This window comes from Mauremys mutica, chromosome 7 (assembly GCF_020497125.1).
Source record: "Mauremys mutica isolate MM-2020 ecotype Southern chromosome 7, ASM2049712v1, whole genome shotgun sequence".
Lineage (NCBI taxonomy): Eukaryota > Metazoa > Chordata > Testudines > Geoemydidae > Mauremys > Mauremys mutica.
Genome location: NC_059078.1, coordinates 25563265 through 25579166, shown reverse-complemented (window position 1 = coordinate 25579166; position 15902 = coordinate 25563265). Strand labels below are relative to the sequence as shown.

Here is a 15902-nt window from a genome sequence, read left to right as displayed (position 1 = left end):
TGGAGCAAATGTGGTTGTACCTCAGCGCGTGGCTGTAGACAATGGATTGTGTGGTGTGTCCGGGATGGAAGCTGGGTTTTCGGTATAGGGTGGTGTTAACGTGACCGTCACTTATTTGTACCGTGGTGTCTAAGAAGTGGACCTCCTGTGTAGATTGGTCCAGGCTGAGGCTGATGGTGGGGTGGAAGGTGTTGAAATCGTGGTGGAATTCTTCCAGAGTCTCCTTCCCATGGGTCCAGATGATGAAGATGTCATCAATGTAGCGTAGGTAGAGAAGGGGCATGAGAAGTGGACGATAGCTGAGGAAGCGTTGTTCCAGGTCAGCCATAAAACTGTTGGCATATTGTGGGGCCATGCGGGTGCCCATAGTGGTGCCACTGGTCTGGAGGCATATATTGGTCAGCCTGGGCCTGACAGGAAAAAAGATTTGTGGGGAGAGCCTACTGAGAAGAGAAACCTGAGGACCTGTTTGATGTAAAGGAAAGAGAATTGGTAGAAGTTTGGGGTGGGTGAGGTTTATTCCATCAGTTTCCCTCAACAACATGTTAATTTAGTCCTCTAGCTAAATCAAAATTCCACCCATTCCAAGATAATGACAGACAAAATCATAAGTCTCAAATCAAGGCCAAACCTTCTCTGCTCTTTACCTAGTTCACAGGTTTCTCACTGGGGAAGATGCATTCAGCTTGCCCCAGAGGCATGGAGTAGAGTTTATATGTGAAAATGAGTTTCTGGCCTCCCTTACTCAGAAGTTCCAGCCTTGGGCCCCAAAAAAGTAAGAAGATGCCTACTCCAGGCCTCAAGCCCACACTTCTTCTGCACCCAAGACCACTGTCTTTACCTTCTTCCAAGACTATCTCCAATTCTGGGTTCCCGATACAAAATCCCAATGGCAGCAAAAGTTCCAAAAACCAGTAAGTCCAAAAAGGATTTTCCTCAGAGTAACAAAGTGCCTCTTCCAGATTCTTACCCATATATATAGCTTCAGGTCCTTTCAATACAATGACCAAGAGAGCTCCTGCTTCTTCCAAATCTCTTAGCCTTGTGTGGGAAGCAAATTATCTATCTATTCTGCTACTTATAGTCCTACTGTGCCTTGCTATAGAGACCTACAATTTAATAAATTCCAAAAATCTCAGCTTTCAGCATTCTTTTGGTCTGAACTGAGATCAAGTCAGAGCTACACCTGAACTTTATTTTAAGAGGCAGCACACAGATTATAAAAAGGGAGAATTATCTGGTTGAGTTAGGAGAAGAGAATTTCAAAAGGTTCAAGAAAGTATGTATATTTTTAGGATTTTACAGAGACAACCTGTTTTTACCCTTTATTTTACTGGCACTCAGTGAACCTTAAAATATAAGCAGGCTAGATTCGGTTAAGATCTCAAAGGTTTGGGTGTAACTGATTTGTAACTGATGAGAATTAATTTTCAGTTCTCTTTTTTTCTTCTGATACACCCCATTGTTGGTTCTTAATATACAAACAATTTTCAGTTGGGTGTTTTAAGTCCCCAAAATTTAATTAGGCCTATTTAAATTTTGGGGACTTAAAATACCCAACTGAAAATTGTTTGTATATTAAGAACCAACAATGGAGTGTATCAGAAGAAAAAAGAGAACTGAAAATTAATTCTCATCAGTTACAAATGAAATGTTGAGGCTGGATAAGGTCTTGGATTTCACTTATTTTGTCCAAGTTTTTCCCACACCCAAATTAAGTAAGTTGGTCACCTTGACTTAATGATATTTTTCAACATTAACATTTTAGTGGCAATTACAGTGTCAAGATATGAAAGGGATTCAAAATGGAAAACTGCATAAAACAGATATTGTATTTACCAGTATCATTGTAAGACATCGACTGAATGATTTTTACATTTCTGGGTCCAAAGTCCTCCTTCAGCTGTCTACAGAGTTGGACAGGAGAGATCTGTATCAGCAGTCAATGTCTAAAACTGTAATGAGTATTATTTTTTTATCTTCTTTTTAAAGAAGATACCAGTTTTAATTATTGTTATGCTGGAGTCTGGATAGCTCTCAGAGAGTGGTTTTTTTGATTAATGGGTAGTTTCATGATAGCCATCCATTCTGCCTCAATGAGGGAGCAGTTAATGCCTTTCATTTAGCTATAGCTGAGGAGTTGAGCCATGTGGTCTGAATGCAAACACAGAGTTCTGTGTATTGCTTGTTGGAGCTATGTGTGTCTACAAGATAGAAAACAGTCAGAGGCATCAGAAAGGAAGCAGAGAGGACCAAAAAAGCCAAGGAGACAGCAAAAGCAGCACTTGTAATGTGAGCCTGAGAGAAAGCCAAGAGATAGTATTTTGGGTGCAGTGTTGGCTGAAAAGAGACTTGGAATTGTGATAAAGGATATTGCCTCTTGTTGTCTGATTATTAACTACTGTGTCCAGGGAAACAGGACTTGTTTACATTCCTTGAAAATAAAACAGGATTGCATCAAAAGAAATACCTGATTCCCATCATAAATTTCTTCTCCTAACAGAAACTACCCACCAGATACCAAATACTACTTATCTACTGGAGCTAAAAAGGGATGACATTATTATCATTTTTACAGATTGTGATACAGCATGGTGAGAGGGCAGCAGGAGAGTGTTAGCAGGAAGCCTTATTCCCTGCAAGGGGTGGAAGGTTTGCTATAGATTAACTAGAGCACCTGAAGCCAATTAGAGCACCTGAAGCCAATTAGAGTACCAGCAGTGAGTCACATGATATAAACCCCTGCTTCAGGTCAGACAGTGTGGGTTGTTGGAGCAGGAAGGTTTGGTTGGAGCAGAGAGTGGTTTGAAGGAGTTGAAGCAGAGAACAGTTTTGAAGAGAGACAAAAGGAAAGTTTGGAAGAGTGCTGCGGTGGGCTGAGAAGTCCAAAAACCCTAGGTAAGGGGCACCTGGCTTGTGTAGAAGGAAGGCAAGAAGCCCCTCCACATGCTGAAGGGCAGGAGAGGGAAGTAACCCAGGGGAAGGAACCACCAGTACAAGTGGTTCACCACTAACCTCAGGGCCCCTGGGTTGGGACCTGGAGAAGAGGGCGGGCCCAGGTCCCTCCCTCTCCACTCCACTCCTCAAGGACACTAGTGGGGTAATTAAAAATACCAGTTCAGAGGCAAGCAATGGCCCCCTGAACCTTCCCCAAAGAAGAGAAAGTGTGAGACCCAGCATAACAGTACCGGCAATTTGCCACAAGATGTAAAAGAAATATCACAGATGCAGTTAAGGGAAACAGGGGGCACATTTCTGAGGCAGAATTGCACCTCTATCATCAACATGTAACAGCAGCTGCTGGAGTGTTTAAGGCACACCAGAATAGTCATCATGATTAAAACAAACATTGAATATCATATTGTATTTATGTCACGTATAGTTAAAGGAAAGCTAAAGGAAGGGTGTTGACATCATATGAAATTGAGATTCTCTTTAAACACGCCATTCTTCTGTCACATGGAGACTAGTGCAGAAACTAGCAGTGAAAAGATTAAATAGTACCAGAAAGCACATGATTGCAAGTCTGACTTCAACCTGTTGCTGTGGAGAGGCTCACTCGTCTTTAATTTGGCCCAGGTGCAACAACAAGCAGTCAAACAGCAAAAGTAAATATTAATTTAAAAAAAAAACAAAAAACTTTTAATGGTTAGATTGATGCTGTATACAAGATGGCCTCCAAAAGAAAATACCATTCCTAGAGACAAAACATCTACAGATCAACCTGTAAAAGACAGTCATTATTATATTTTAGTTGAAGTCCCCAAACAACAAATACTTTTTAGAGAGATTAAAATGTAAACATATCATAAATTATACATACAGTAACTTCTCACTTAACGTTGTAGTTATGTTCCTGAAAAATACGACTAAGTGAAACGATGTTAAGCGAATCCAATTTTCCCATAAGAATTAATGTAAATGAGGTGGTTACGTTCCAGGGAAATTTTTTTCACCAGACAAAAGACGACAGACAGGCAGACAGACAGACACACACAAATAGAGTATAAATTTTAAACAAACAATTTAATACTTGTACACAGTGATGATGATTGTGAAGATTGGTTGAGGTGGAGGAGTCAGAAGGTGGGATATTTCTCTTACTGCTAAATGATGAACTAGAATTGGCTGAGTCCTCAAGAGTTAACTCTCTGACTCCAGAAGCCAGCAGAAATGGAGGAACATATGCACATTTCCCCTTTAAGTACATTGCCTTGTTAATCAGATCAGTTTGCTGAGACTCCAGCTGCTGCAAGCTCCCTCCGTCTTGAGCCTGATGTGTGTCGTTCCCCCCACCCCGCTCTATGGAAGATGGGGTAAGTGGGGCACAGGAGCAGGGGGGAGGGGGACACAGACATTAGCCCCCCTCTTCCTTCCCTCCCCCCTGCACAGCAAGCAGGAGTCTCAGGGAGCAGCTCAAAGGCAGAGGGCAGGAGCAGCACATGGCAGTGGGGGGAGGGACAGCTGCAATGGCTAGCCTGCTGGGCAGCTGCTGCACAGGAAACTTAGGGGTGCGCGGAGCTGATAGGGGGAGCTGATAGGCGGGCTGCTGGTTCACCCTGGTTCCAAGCCCCTACCAGCTAGCTGCAACAGGCTGCTCTTCCTGCAAGCAGTAGACAAAGCAGGTGGCTGCCAAAAGACGTTAGAAGGGAGCATTACACAACTTTAAGCGAGGATGTTCCCTAATTGATCAGCAACGTAACAATGTTAACTGGAACAACTTTAAGTGAGGAGTTACTGTACACTGGTTTCATAACATATCAGTTTAAAAAATATTCCAAAATATTTTCCATAAAAACTCCAAAGTTCTTCCACACAAAACAGTACTGGAAGACTATACTAAATGGACAAAAACCTCACATGCACTCTCCCATCAATGACTTCAGAGTAGAATTAGATCAATTCCCTTTGCTAATAAATATTTTTTTTAAAATGGAAAAAAGATACTACCTTATTTCAATCAAAGCAACAAACACCATCTTCCATCACAAAGCAGTGTATCAAACTTGAAAGTAAAACACATTCCATTCCTATATAGCTTTACTCACAGACCTAAACAACACTGATATTACGCTCCACGATACAAACAGTGCCAATGAAAACTGAATAAATAATTTAACCCTAAAATAAACAGCACAGGTCATTCTGACAAGAGCAGGTAAAAACCAGGAAGCTAGATTAATAGCCTAGAGAGTACAACACAGACGCTTCACTCTAGCAGACTACGAGCCAAATTCAGTGCTGATGCAAGCAGGTGCAATTCCTTTAATATCCCATTGACTTCAGACCCTAATGGATAACTAATGGATAACTTTTCTTTTTAGTGGGAGTTTTGCCTGAGAAAGGTTTTCAGGGTACAGGCTTTATGACCCACAATGCCTAGAGAACAAAACTTTACTCTTCCTCCCTGAAAAGGCAGAGTATTGCAAAGAAAGAAATAAAAATGGGCTAGAAAAAAAAGAACAAGTGTTGTGAGATTGCCAGTACTTCTGGGCTTCAGATGGGTCAAATACCACCAGAATAGGGATGTCCTTAATATTTCACCTAAGACTAGTAACTTCGGAGTCATACAAAGATTTACAAATTAACAAACTTTTTTGAACTGCAGAATTGAGTTCAGCTTGGTTTCAGGGCTGGTGAAAACTAGAGTCATTTCTTTTTACAGACAAACTGAGGGCTTGGCTACACTTGAGAGTTGCAGCGCTGGGAGTTACAGCTGTGTTCGTACAGCTGTGTAGGGACAGCGCTGAGGAAAGCTGCTAGGCTGTCGAAGTTAGAAAGAAAAAAGAAAATGTAAGGAATGCTTTAAAAATATTTCTTCCTGCTGTTCTCTCCCAGTACTGAAGAAACTGTAAAAATAAACAATTACTCCATGACAAGGACAATAAGTACTTCTGATCAGAAACTATGTGTACCCCTTAATGAATTTAGATGAGTTGTTCCAACCTTTCTGGATAAATGTACCATTTTGCCACTCTAAGACATTTGCTGTACCAGCCAGTTCCCACCACCTCACATTCAACATGCAATGCTATGATCTGCCACAGATCTTTGGCTGATTCAACCCCCAGTCTTACATCAGAAGCAGAAACCTGCATGTGTTAATGCCAAGCACAAGACAAAGAGAAAAAAAATAAGCTTGCACCATTTTACTCCATTTTTGTCAACTCTTCCTAATTTAATTTTCAATATCAGTAGCTATTCATTCTCTCCTCAATAGCTGCATAAGTTTGACTTTTCAAAGGAAATGTATCTTGGTGGTTAAAGGGACACTATCAAAGTGGGAAAACCCAAAAATGTGATCTAATTTATTTTCTTATACCTGTTTCCAGAGTCCATGTAATTCCTTATGTTTATGTGTTTGTGGATTGGAAGAATTTGAAATTAAATGTTTCAATCTTTTTTGAGTTAAGAAAAGTCAAAGAGAAAATAGATTCCAGTTTCAAGTTTCAAAGTAGTATAAAATATATTTTCAAAATTAGGAAAATGTACTTTTATCTGAAAAGATTTAAGAGGAAGGTGCTTTTCTTACCTCTCTAAGATGTATGTTTTCCTTCTCCTTCTGGTCTAAAATCACTTCTAAATGATTAACCTGAGATTCAGCCTCGGCCATCCTTCGAGCTCTTTCGTTGTCATCTTCCATTCCTTTGGATGGCAAACCTTTACTTTGCAACATTTCTAGAAGCTTTTTTATTGATTCATCTCTGGCATTTAGTGTTTGCTTTTGTGTTTCAATTCTCAACTCCATTTCTTCTAGAGTTTTTCTCAAGAGAAAGAGCTCTTTAGCCTGTCTATCATGTTCTGCCTGAAGTCTTCGAAAATTCTCCTCTGTAAGCTCAATAGTAAAATGCTCAGTTCCTCGGTTTCCACTTTCTTGTTGAAGAAGATGATTAAGGTCTCTCTGAGTTCGAAGCTCATCTTGAAGTGCCTGGATGGTCAGTTGCAAATGCTATAATACAAAAAAAAATAAGTTAAATTAAGGATCTAAATGTAGTTTTTCTTCTGTTAAACTATTGGTAGGTAAAGGTACAAAAGTTAATAGACTCAGTGATGATTCTACCAAGTGGCCTATAAAAATGTCAAATGCATCTGTGACAAAATACTTGTAATGAAGGTTTTCAACTGCTACTGGAAAAATATAAAACATGGATGGAAACACAAACACAAAATAGTGTCAGTTACAGGTAAAATTAATGCTTAATAAACCTAGGCAGTGAAGAGAAAGTGAACTGTTGCAAAAATCTCAAAGCGACACAACCACTAGTACACTTTGTGCCTATAAAGCTTGAAGACACAGTATTCCTTGTTTTCTAAGTTGTTTCATACACTAGAAGTAATTCTGCCTTCCACTTTTTTTCAATGGTACTGTTCATGCTATAATGCAAATCATAGTCATCACCATAAATAAAAATTAATAGCTTTATTCGCAAAAATAAATAAATAAATGAACAACTTTAGTAAACAGGATTACTGCATCTCAAACAAACAAAAATAGAACAAATGATAAACAATACTGAATTTTGCAAAACAAATTGACTGCAAAAAGAGGACAAACCTTTGTTCTCCTGGCATCCAAAAACTGAACAGCATGGTAAATGAAAAAATGAAGCAAAATCAACATAAAGAAAGGTCAAATGCAAGCAAAGAATATTCAACAGAAAGAACTGAATTCAACATAAAGTACCTGCAGGCAGGGACACTTTCAACAGAAAAAAATCATTTTATTGTGTTATACACAGTATAGCACTGACAACTTTATAAGAATTTAAACATATCACTCTAAAGCTATGACATACTCTAGCCAGTGGATATATTACAAATGGATTTATTAGTGTTCTAAAAGTTGTAATTCCATCACTGAATAAAGACGACTTGTTTCCTTCTAGATTACCATATATTTCTACACTGCAGATTGTCCTTAAGTATTTTGTACCTCCCATACTCTGCCTGAATCAAGTAGTTTTCTATTCACTGATAGCCAAACCTTGCAGGCAGAGTCAGTAGGAGATTTGCCTAAATGAAGACTAGATTTGGCCACAAGTAATTGTCCCAAATTATTATAGTGTATGGTATAACTTCAGATTATATTGTTATTTGCAGTTTTCACAGCAGTTAATAATTCCCCTATATTCATGAAATTGTCTAAACAATGTACTAACCTTCATAAGCATATAAACTTTTAGATAGTCATATGGTCCAAAACAAAAGCTTTTCAATCTCAGCAAACATATCAGTGAGATTCTGATAATTTGGAAACATGGAACCATATATTTTAATCCTAATGCACTTTCTGAAGCTCCTTAACTTCTCATATAAAATCACTGATAAGTAGGGCTGTCGATTAATCGCAGTTAACTCACATGATAAACTCGAAAAAAAATAATCGTGATTAATTGCAGTTTTAATCGCACTGTTAAACAACAGAATACCAATTGAAATTTATTAAATATTGTGGATGTTTTTCAGCATTTTCAATTATATTGATTTCAATTACAACACAGAATACAAAGTGCACAGTGCTCGCTTTATATTATTTTTATTACAAATATTTGCACTGTAAATGATAAAAGAAATAGTATTTTTCAATTCACCTCATATAAGCACTGTAGTGCAATCTCTGGGCTGGTCTACACTACGGGGGAAAATCGTTCTAAGGTACCCAACTTCAGCTACGTGAATAACGTAGCTGAAGTCGAAGTCTCTTATATCAAATTACCTACCGTCCTCACGGCGCGGGATCGATGTCCGCAGCTCCCCATGTCGACTCCGCTACCGCCATTCGGGTTGGTGGAGTTCCGGAGTCGACAGGAGCGCGTTCGGGGATCGATATATCGCGTCTAGATGAGACGCGATATATCGATCCCCGAGAAATCGATTACTACCTGCCGGTACAGCAGGTAGTGAAGACGTACCCTCTTTATCATGAAAGCACAACTTACAAATGTAGATTTTTTTGTTACATAACTGCACTCAAAACCAAAACAATGTAAAACTTTACAGCCTACAAGTCCACTCAGTCTTACTTCTTGGTCAGCCAAGCAATAAGACAAACAAATTTGTTTACATTTACAGGAGAAAATGACAGCCACTTCTTATTTAGTATGTCACCTGAAAGTGAAAGCAGCAAAGAGTCCTGTGGCACCTTATAGACTAACAGATGTATTGGAGCATGAGCTTTTGTGGGTGAATACCCACTTTGTCGGATGCATGTAGTGGAAATTTCCAGAGGCAGGTATAAATATGCAAGCAAGAATCAGGCTAGAGATAAGGAGGTTAGTTCAATCAGAGAGGATGAGGCCTTCTTCTAGCAGTTGAGGGGGTAGGGGAGCTGTGGAGGTAGGGGAGGTGGACTCCAGCTGCAGGCTCTGGTGTGGGGCCGGGAATGAGGGATTTGGGGCACAGGAGAGTGCTCTGGGCTGGGACCAAGGGCTTCAGAGGGGATCAGAGCTAGAGCAGAGGGTTGGGGTGCGAGAGGGGGTCAGGGATGCTGGCTCTGGGTGGCACTTAGCTCATGCAGCTCCTGGAAGCAGTGGCATGCCCCCTTCCCCCCGGCTCCTACACAGAGGTGAGGCCAGGCACCTCTGCGCGCTGTCCTGTCTGCAGGCACTACCCCCAGAGTTCCCATTGGCCATGGTTCCCGGCCAATGGGAGCTGCAGAACTGGCGCTTGGGGTGAGGGGCAGAGTGCAGAGCCCTCCCAGCTGCCCCTACATGTAGGAGCCGGAGAGGGGGCATGCCACTGCTTCTGGGAGCTACGCGGAGCCACAGCAGGCAAGAAGCCTGCCTGAGCCCTGCTGCGCTGCCACCCAGAATTTTAATGGCCCAATCAGCAGTGCTGACCGGAGCTGCCAGGTTCCGTTTTCAACTGGGAGTTCCAGTCAAAAACCAGACACCTGGCAACCCTCTCACATGGCACTTTTGTTGCCGGCATTGCAAGGTATTTACATGCCAGATATGCTAAACATTTGTTTGCCTCATCACACTTTGGCCACCATTACAGAGGACATGCTTCCATGCTGATGATGCTCATTTAAAAAAAATATTGCATTAATTTAATTTATGACTGAATTCCTTGGGGGAGAATTGTATGCCTCCTGCTCTGTCTTACACTCATTCTGCCATATATGTCATGTTTAGCAGTCTCAGATGATGATCCAGCAAATGTTGTTCCTTTTAAGAACACTTTCACTGCAGATTTGACAAAAAACAAAGAAGGTACCAATGTGAGATTTCTAAAAATAGCTACAGCACTAGACCCAAGGTTTAAGAATCAGAAGTGCCTTCTAAAATCTGAGAGGGATGAAGTGTGGCACACGATTTCAGAAGTTTTAAAAGAACTACACTATGATGCGGAAATTCAGAACCCAAACCACCAAAAAAGAAAATCAACCTTCTGCTGTTGGCATCTGATTCAGATGATGAAAATGAACATGCGTTGATCCACACTGCTTTGGATGGCTATCGAGCAGAACCTGTCATCAGCATGGACACATGTCCTTTGGAATGGTGGTTGAAGTATGAAGGGACATATGAATCTTTAGCACATCTGGCATGTAAATATCTTATGACGCCAGCTATAACAATGCCATGCAAATGCCTTTTCTCACTTGTCATGGTGGTCTCACTGAAGGGGAAACCCTGCTTTGTCCCTGCAGCCCTGATGGATGCATGAGAAAGATATCACAAATCAGGTCCAGCTAAAGCCTAACACAGCTCATTAAATTTTCTTATTGTACATAAAAGTGACAGGAGTTTTTATCATTTTGTTTGGGCAGGCTGCACCTGTAGGGTGAAGCCCCCAACTCTGAAAATGCCTGACCTAGAATGTAGGATTTTTGTGTGTTTCTACATCAGGGGTCTCAAACTCAAATGACCCCGAGGGCCGCATGAGGACTAGTGCATTGGCCCGAGGGCCGCATCACTGACACGCCCCCTTGCTGCCCCTGGCCCCACCCCAATCCACCCCTTCCATGAGGCCCCGCCCCTGCCCTGTCTCTTCTCCACCTCCTCCCCTAAGCGCGGGGCTCCCCGCTCCTCCCCCCTCCCTCCTGGAAAGTGCTAAGCGCCACCAACAGCTGTTTGGTGGCTTGGCGGCGGGGCACTTAGGCGGCGGGTCCCGGAACAGAAGGGGCCCCCCACCGCCGAAGACCGGGCTGCGCTTCGGCGGCGGCGGGTCCCTCTTTTCCCCACCCCGGCCGGTCCCGCTTCCCACCCCGGCCCCGGCCGGTCCCGCTTCCCTCCCCCACCCCCCGGCCCGGCGGGTCTCGCTTCCCTTCCCGCCCCCCCGGCCCGGCCCCGGCGGGTCCTGCTTCCCTTCCCCCCCCCCGGCCCGGCCCGGCGGGTCCTGCTTCCCTTCCCCCCCCCGGCCCGGCGGGTCTCGCTTCCCTTCCCCCCCCCCCACGGCCCGGCCCCGGCGGGTCCCGCTTCCCTTCCCCACCCCCCGGCCCGGCCCGGCCCGGCCCGGCAGGTCCCGCTTCCCTTCCCCCCCCCCCGGCCCGGCCCCGGCGGGTCCCGCTTCCCTCCCCCACCCCCCGGCCCGGCCCGGCGGGTCTCGCTTCCCTTCCCCCCCCCCCACGGCCCGGCCCCGGCGGGTCCCGCTTCCCACCCAGGCCCCGGCCCGGCCCCGGCGGCTCCCGCTTCCCACCCAGGCCCCGGCCCGGCCCCGGCGGCTCCCGCTTTCCCCCCCCTTACCCGAGCTCGTCTCCGGCGAGGGCTGAGCTTCGTCCCGCTCAGAGCCGCGTGGTGAGGGGGCGGGGCTGGGAGCTCCACGCCGAGCGCAGCGCTCAGCCCAGAGCTCCCAGCCCCGCCCCCTCCCCACGCGGCTCGGATCGGGGCGGGGCTCAGGCGCTCGGACGGAGACGCGCTCGGGTAAGGGGGGTAAGGGGGGGGGAAGGCTCCAGGAGAGGGGCGGAGGCGGGAGCCTCCGCTTTTCTCTTGGGGGCCCCTGCGGAGCCCGGGGCCCGGGGCAAATTGCCCCCTTTGCCCCCCCCTCTGGGCGGCCCTGGGGAGCTCCGTGAGCCGCAGGGAAGAGCTCCGCGGGCCGCATGTTTGAGACCCCTGTTCTACATTCACACGCACACACACACACACACAACCCTCTAAAAAACACCATCTGCAGCTAATATTTTGATGATATGGGACACCTCAAAGGCCATCTTGCACTATCATATTATCTCTTTGCAGTGTGAAAGGAAATGGAATAAAGTTGCCCTATATATAATGCCCTGTGTTTTAGGGCACAGAAATATAAAATTTGCCAGTTGGTATCAAACCATTGGTCCATCAAGTCCAGTATCCCGCCTCCAGCAGTGATACGTCAAAGGAAGGTGAAAAAATCCTATTACACAGCTGACCAAGTGCACAATGCTGCACATAGTGGAAAAATTATCTTCTGACCCCTTAGGTGACCAGCTTGCATCCTGAACCATGGGATTTGGTTTCTTTCTTACTTTAGGGGACATAATAACAAATCTTATTATTGTTAAGAAAATTATTCAGTCCTTTTATAAATCCAGCCACAGTTAAACTGTATTACTTCCTAATGCACTGAACCCAGTCTCACTATACACTGTCTAGAGAAGTGATAGTTCCTTTTCCAAAACTTTACTATAATCTCTTGCTGTCAGATTGGTTTTGGCCCCTTTCCATATGCTATATTGTTCGTAATAGATATCTAGGGTATTGTAGCCAATCCCTAAAGCATGGGAGAATATCAATTTGGAGCATTCTTTGCATATAAAATCCATTGATACAAGTCTGAAATATCCCTCCAGGTTTCTTATGTGGAATTTCTCCAGCATGATCTACTTCTTTCATGGTCAGTGAACTAATTTTAGTACTTTTGAATTCATCCTGCTCCTAAACGTGATCTTTTTTCTGAACAGATCTGGTTGAATATTCTATTCAATGAATAATTGCTGTTATTTGTCAAATAATATTATTAGGTTTTCAAACAGCTCTGGTTTGGAGCATCTCCTGTGATGTAATATGCTCCTTCAATTCCCATTTTATCAATAGGAACTCTGGGCATGCAGCATCATGCAAGAAGTCATCAGCATATCACAGGACCTTGTAGAATCCTCTTAGTAAAATCTTTTTTATCCATATTCTCTCAGAATTGGTTAATCAATATTTTCCCTCTTACTGGTAGAATCAGTCCAATACTCATGGACTAAATCCTGTGGTCCTTACTCAGGCAATATAAATGATTCTGAAACCAGCCAGTTGCAGTAAGAGGAATGTTTGCTGAGAACGACTACTTTCGGATGTTATAAAATACACTGGGAGAAAAGGACATTTATAAAATTGAAATATCAAACAAAATGTCAACAGCAAGTACACATACATGCACCAAAATATAAACAAATGGCCAGCAGCCACGCAGTTCCTCAGATCCCAGAATAGCTTTGCACAAAGAATGTGTATCATTAAAACGATCATCATCATCACCACCAACATATTATAACAAAATACTGGTGCCATAGGTGCCTTCAGACTGCAACAAGGTGTGGTTTCTAGGGGTATGTTTTTAAACAAGTAGTCTTCCTTCTTTCTTGTACCTTTGGAAAAATACAGCATGATTTCGAAGGTAAACATTTCTAGGATACGCATTTTTTTCAAGAACCAAAATTCTCCAACCTTAACTCACTGAATAGTACTTTACTCTCCTGAGGACTATTTGAAGAGTAAGGTGCTTCCACTGTGAGTAAGGATGGGAGAATGTGGCCCTAACTGACTAAGGTTAGTAAATTATATAAACAGGTAGAAACAAAAAAATTATAAAGAACAGAGTCCAAGAGTCAGAATTAGATTAATATAGGCACACTAATTAAATTTTTCAAATTTTGCTGTCTAACATTAAGTATCTAACTAAAAGTAGCTTGAGTTTTAGAAGTGCTGAGCACCTGCAGTCTAATGTTAGGTATCCATGTTTTAAATTTTTTCCTTCAGCTATTAAAGTAACAACATCCAGGGCAGGGACCATATTTTTATTCTCCGTTTATACAGTGCCTACCAAGTGGGGTCCTGGTCTACTAGGACCCCTACCAGGCACTGCAGTAATACAAATAAATAATACCACCACCGATATATGGTGGTTGGATGGGTGGAAGGGAAACAAAAAACAAAATAAAACTTACTCCTTTTTTTTTTTAAATCTACAAAGATGCCTCTCTCATTTTACTTCTTTGCCATGCTTAACCTTATCTGTTCTCCTTCAGAACAGAAGTGCTTAGCACTGCTTTAGGGACGCTTTCTAGGATATTTGTCTCTCTTAACTAAACCTTAATCCTGACATGATTTTCTCACAACCTTAAAGTCAACATAATCAATCCCATTTGGATTCAGATTCCAAATGCCTGTTGTCTACAAAAAGATGCTCAGAATCTGAATCTTGCAGTTACTCCCGGCAACCTTCTGAAGTCAGAGAGCAGGATCCCCAGGAGTTATTTTATCACAGCAGTCAACGTTTGACCAGAATATTAAGGACATTCCAAAGCACTCAAGCTTCTTCAAAGAACAAGGAAAAACCACATGACAAAAAGCATTGTTAATGAACAGTTTAGGATGAAAATTACAATTAAACCCTTCCCATCCCTTTCTGGCCTTCAAGAAAGCAAGTTTCCAATCTGCTCCCCAACTCTGTATCTGAGGAAGAGAATCAATCTGCAGTTCCACTGAGGTGCTGGAGGAGACTACTGGAAACCCCTAGCGAAAAGTCTCTCCTGCTTCTAATGGGGTTCACCTCCCTATCTGGGTCCTGCTAAAGCAGTCCTGCAAAAGATTACTGAAACCTGGATATTGTAAATATACTTCTGAAATAAAAAATGTTTGCTTTTACAATGTGCCAAGTATTTTCAATATTATTTCTGCAGAAGAGATACCTACACACATTCCTAAATTTCAAATTATACAAGCTGAACATTGTGCTGTACTAGCAATATACTCAGTACAGTTTTCTTAGAGCTGATTGGAAATTTCTGAACATTGCTTTTCAAAAGGAATACTCAAAAATTTTCAGGTTTTTATTTTCCCATTTTCTAACCAGCTCTAGTTTTTATGAACAAAGTGCAAACACTTCCAGGGATGTGCAGCTTAGTTTAAGTTTAATTTGCCAAATAGCACTGACCCCCTCCTTAGCTATACTTATGATTAATATTCTAGATATGGTTTATTTCATGCCTGGATACCACAGTGGTTGGTTGATAGATGGATTAGGCTGATTAAATAAAGCATTTTTGTTTAGATTTTACAACCTCTCATTCCAGCTCTGGGGCTTATCAAAAGCTAAACAGGTAAAATTTTATGGGATCCCTTGCTGAACTATTCACAACAACATTTTCCCCATATGTGGAACAAGGCATGATACAAGGAGCAGAGTTAAGGTTGCTTTGGACCAGTGCTTAATTTGCGCCAGGGCTCACCTCTAGACTTGACAGTTCATAGCCTCAGCACCGCTGGGCTTGCTGCATCAATTATGAAAAAATTGCTTGAGCCCTGGCACCACATTCATTACAAATTAAGCATTGCTTTGGACATTCTAACAGGGAATTTCATGATTTCTGTTTGTTGCTTGTCAGCTTGAAGTAGTTCTACTCCTACTGACTTCACTGGAATTACTCCTGCAGTTTTCGCCTTAACGAACCAAGAAAAGTCCCATTCAAATAACAAAAATCTTTATTTTTACTTTTATATTGCCTTGTCCAATCCCCTTCAAACCTCTCAAAAATTTCTTCTGTGGGCTGAGGTAGTCCAGGGCAAATGGAGCTTTTCTGTTAAATTGAGAGGAGAGGATAAAATAGGGTTTTAATGGAAAACTTCCTCCACCTGAAGAAACTGCTGTTGAACAACTCAGTTAAATCAAAGAGCACCAATTAAAAAGAATAATAGGGAAAACAAGAAAAT

At 42.6% G+C, this 15902-nt stretch overlaps 1 protein-coding gene across 9 annotated transcripts in view; it reads right to left on the bottom strand.

The window, feature by feature from the left end:
- The window catches only part of ERC2 (ELKS/RAB6-interacting/CAST family member 2), an 829394-nt gene that overhangs the window by 687988 nt on the left and 125504 nt on the right, over window positions 1-15902 (bottom strand). For all 9 annotated transcript variants that reach the window (XM_045024524.1, XM_045024526.1, XM_045024525.1 and 6 more), the window contains exon 3: window positions 6533-6949. In XM_045024524.1, the coding sequence (XP_044880459.1) occupies window positions 6533-6949 (417 nt within the window). The remainder of the gene's footprint in view (window positions 1-6532; window positions 6950-15902) is intronic.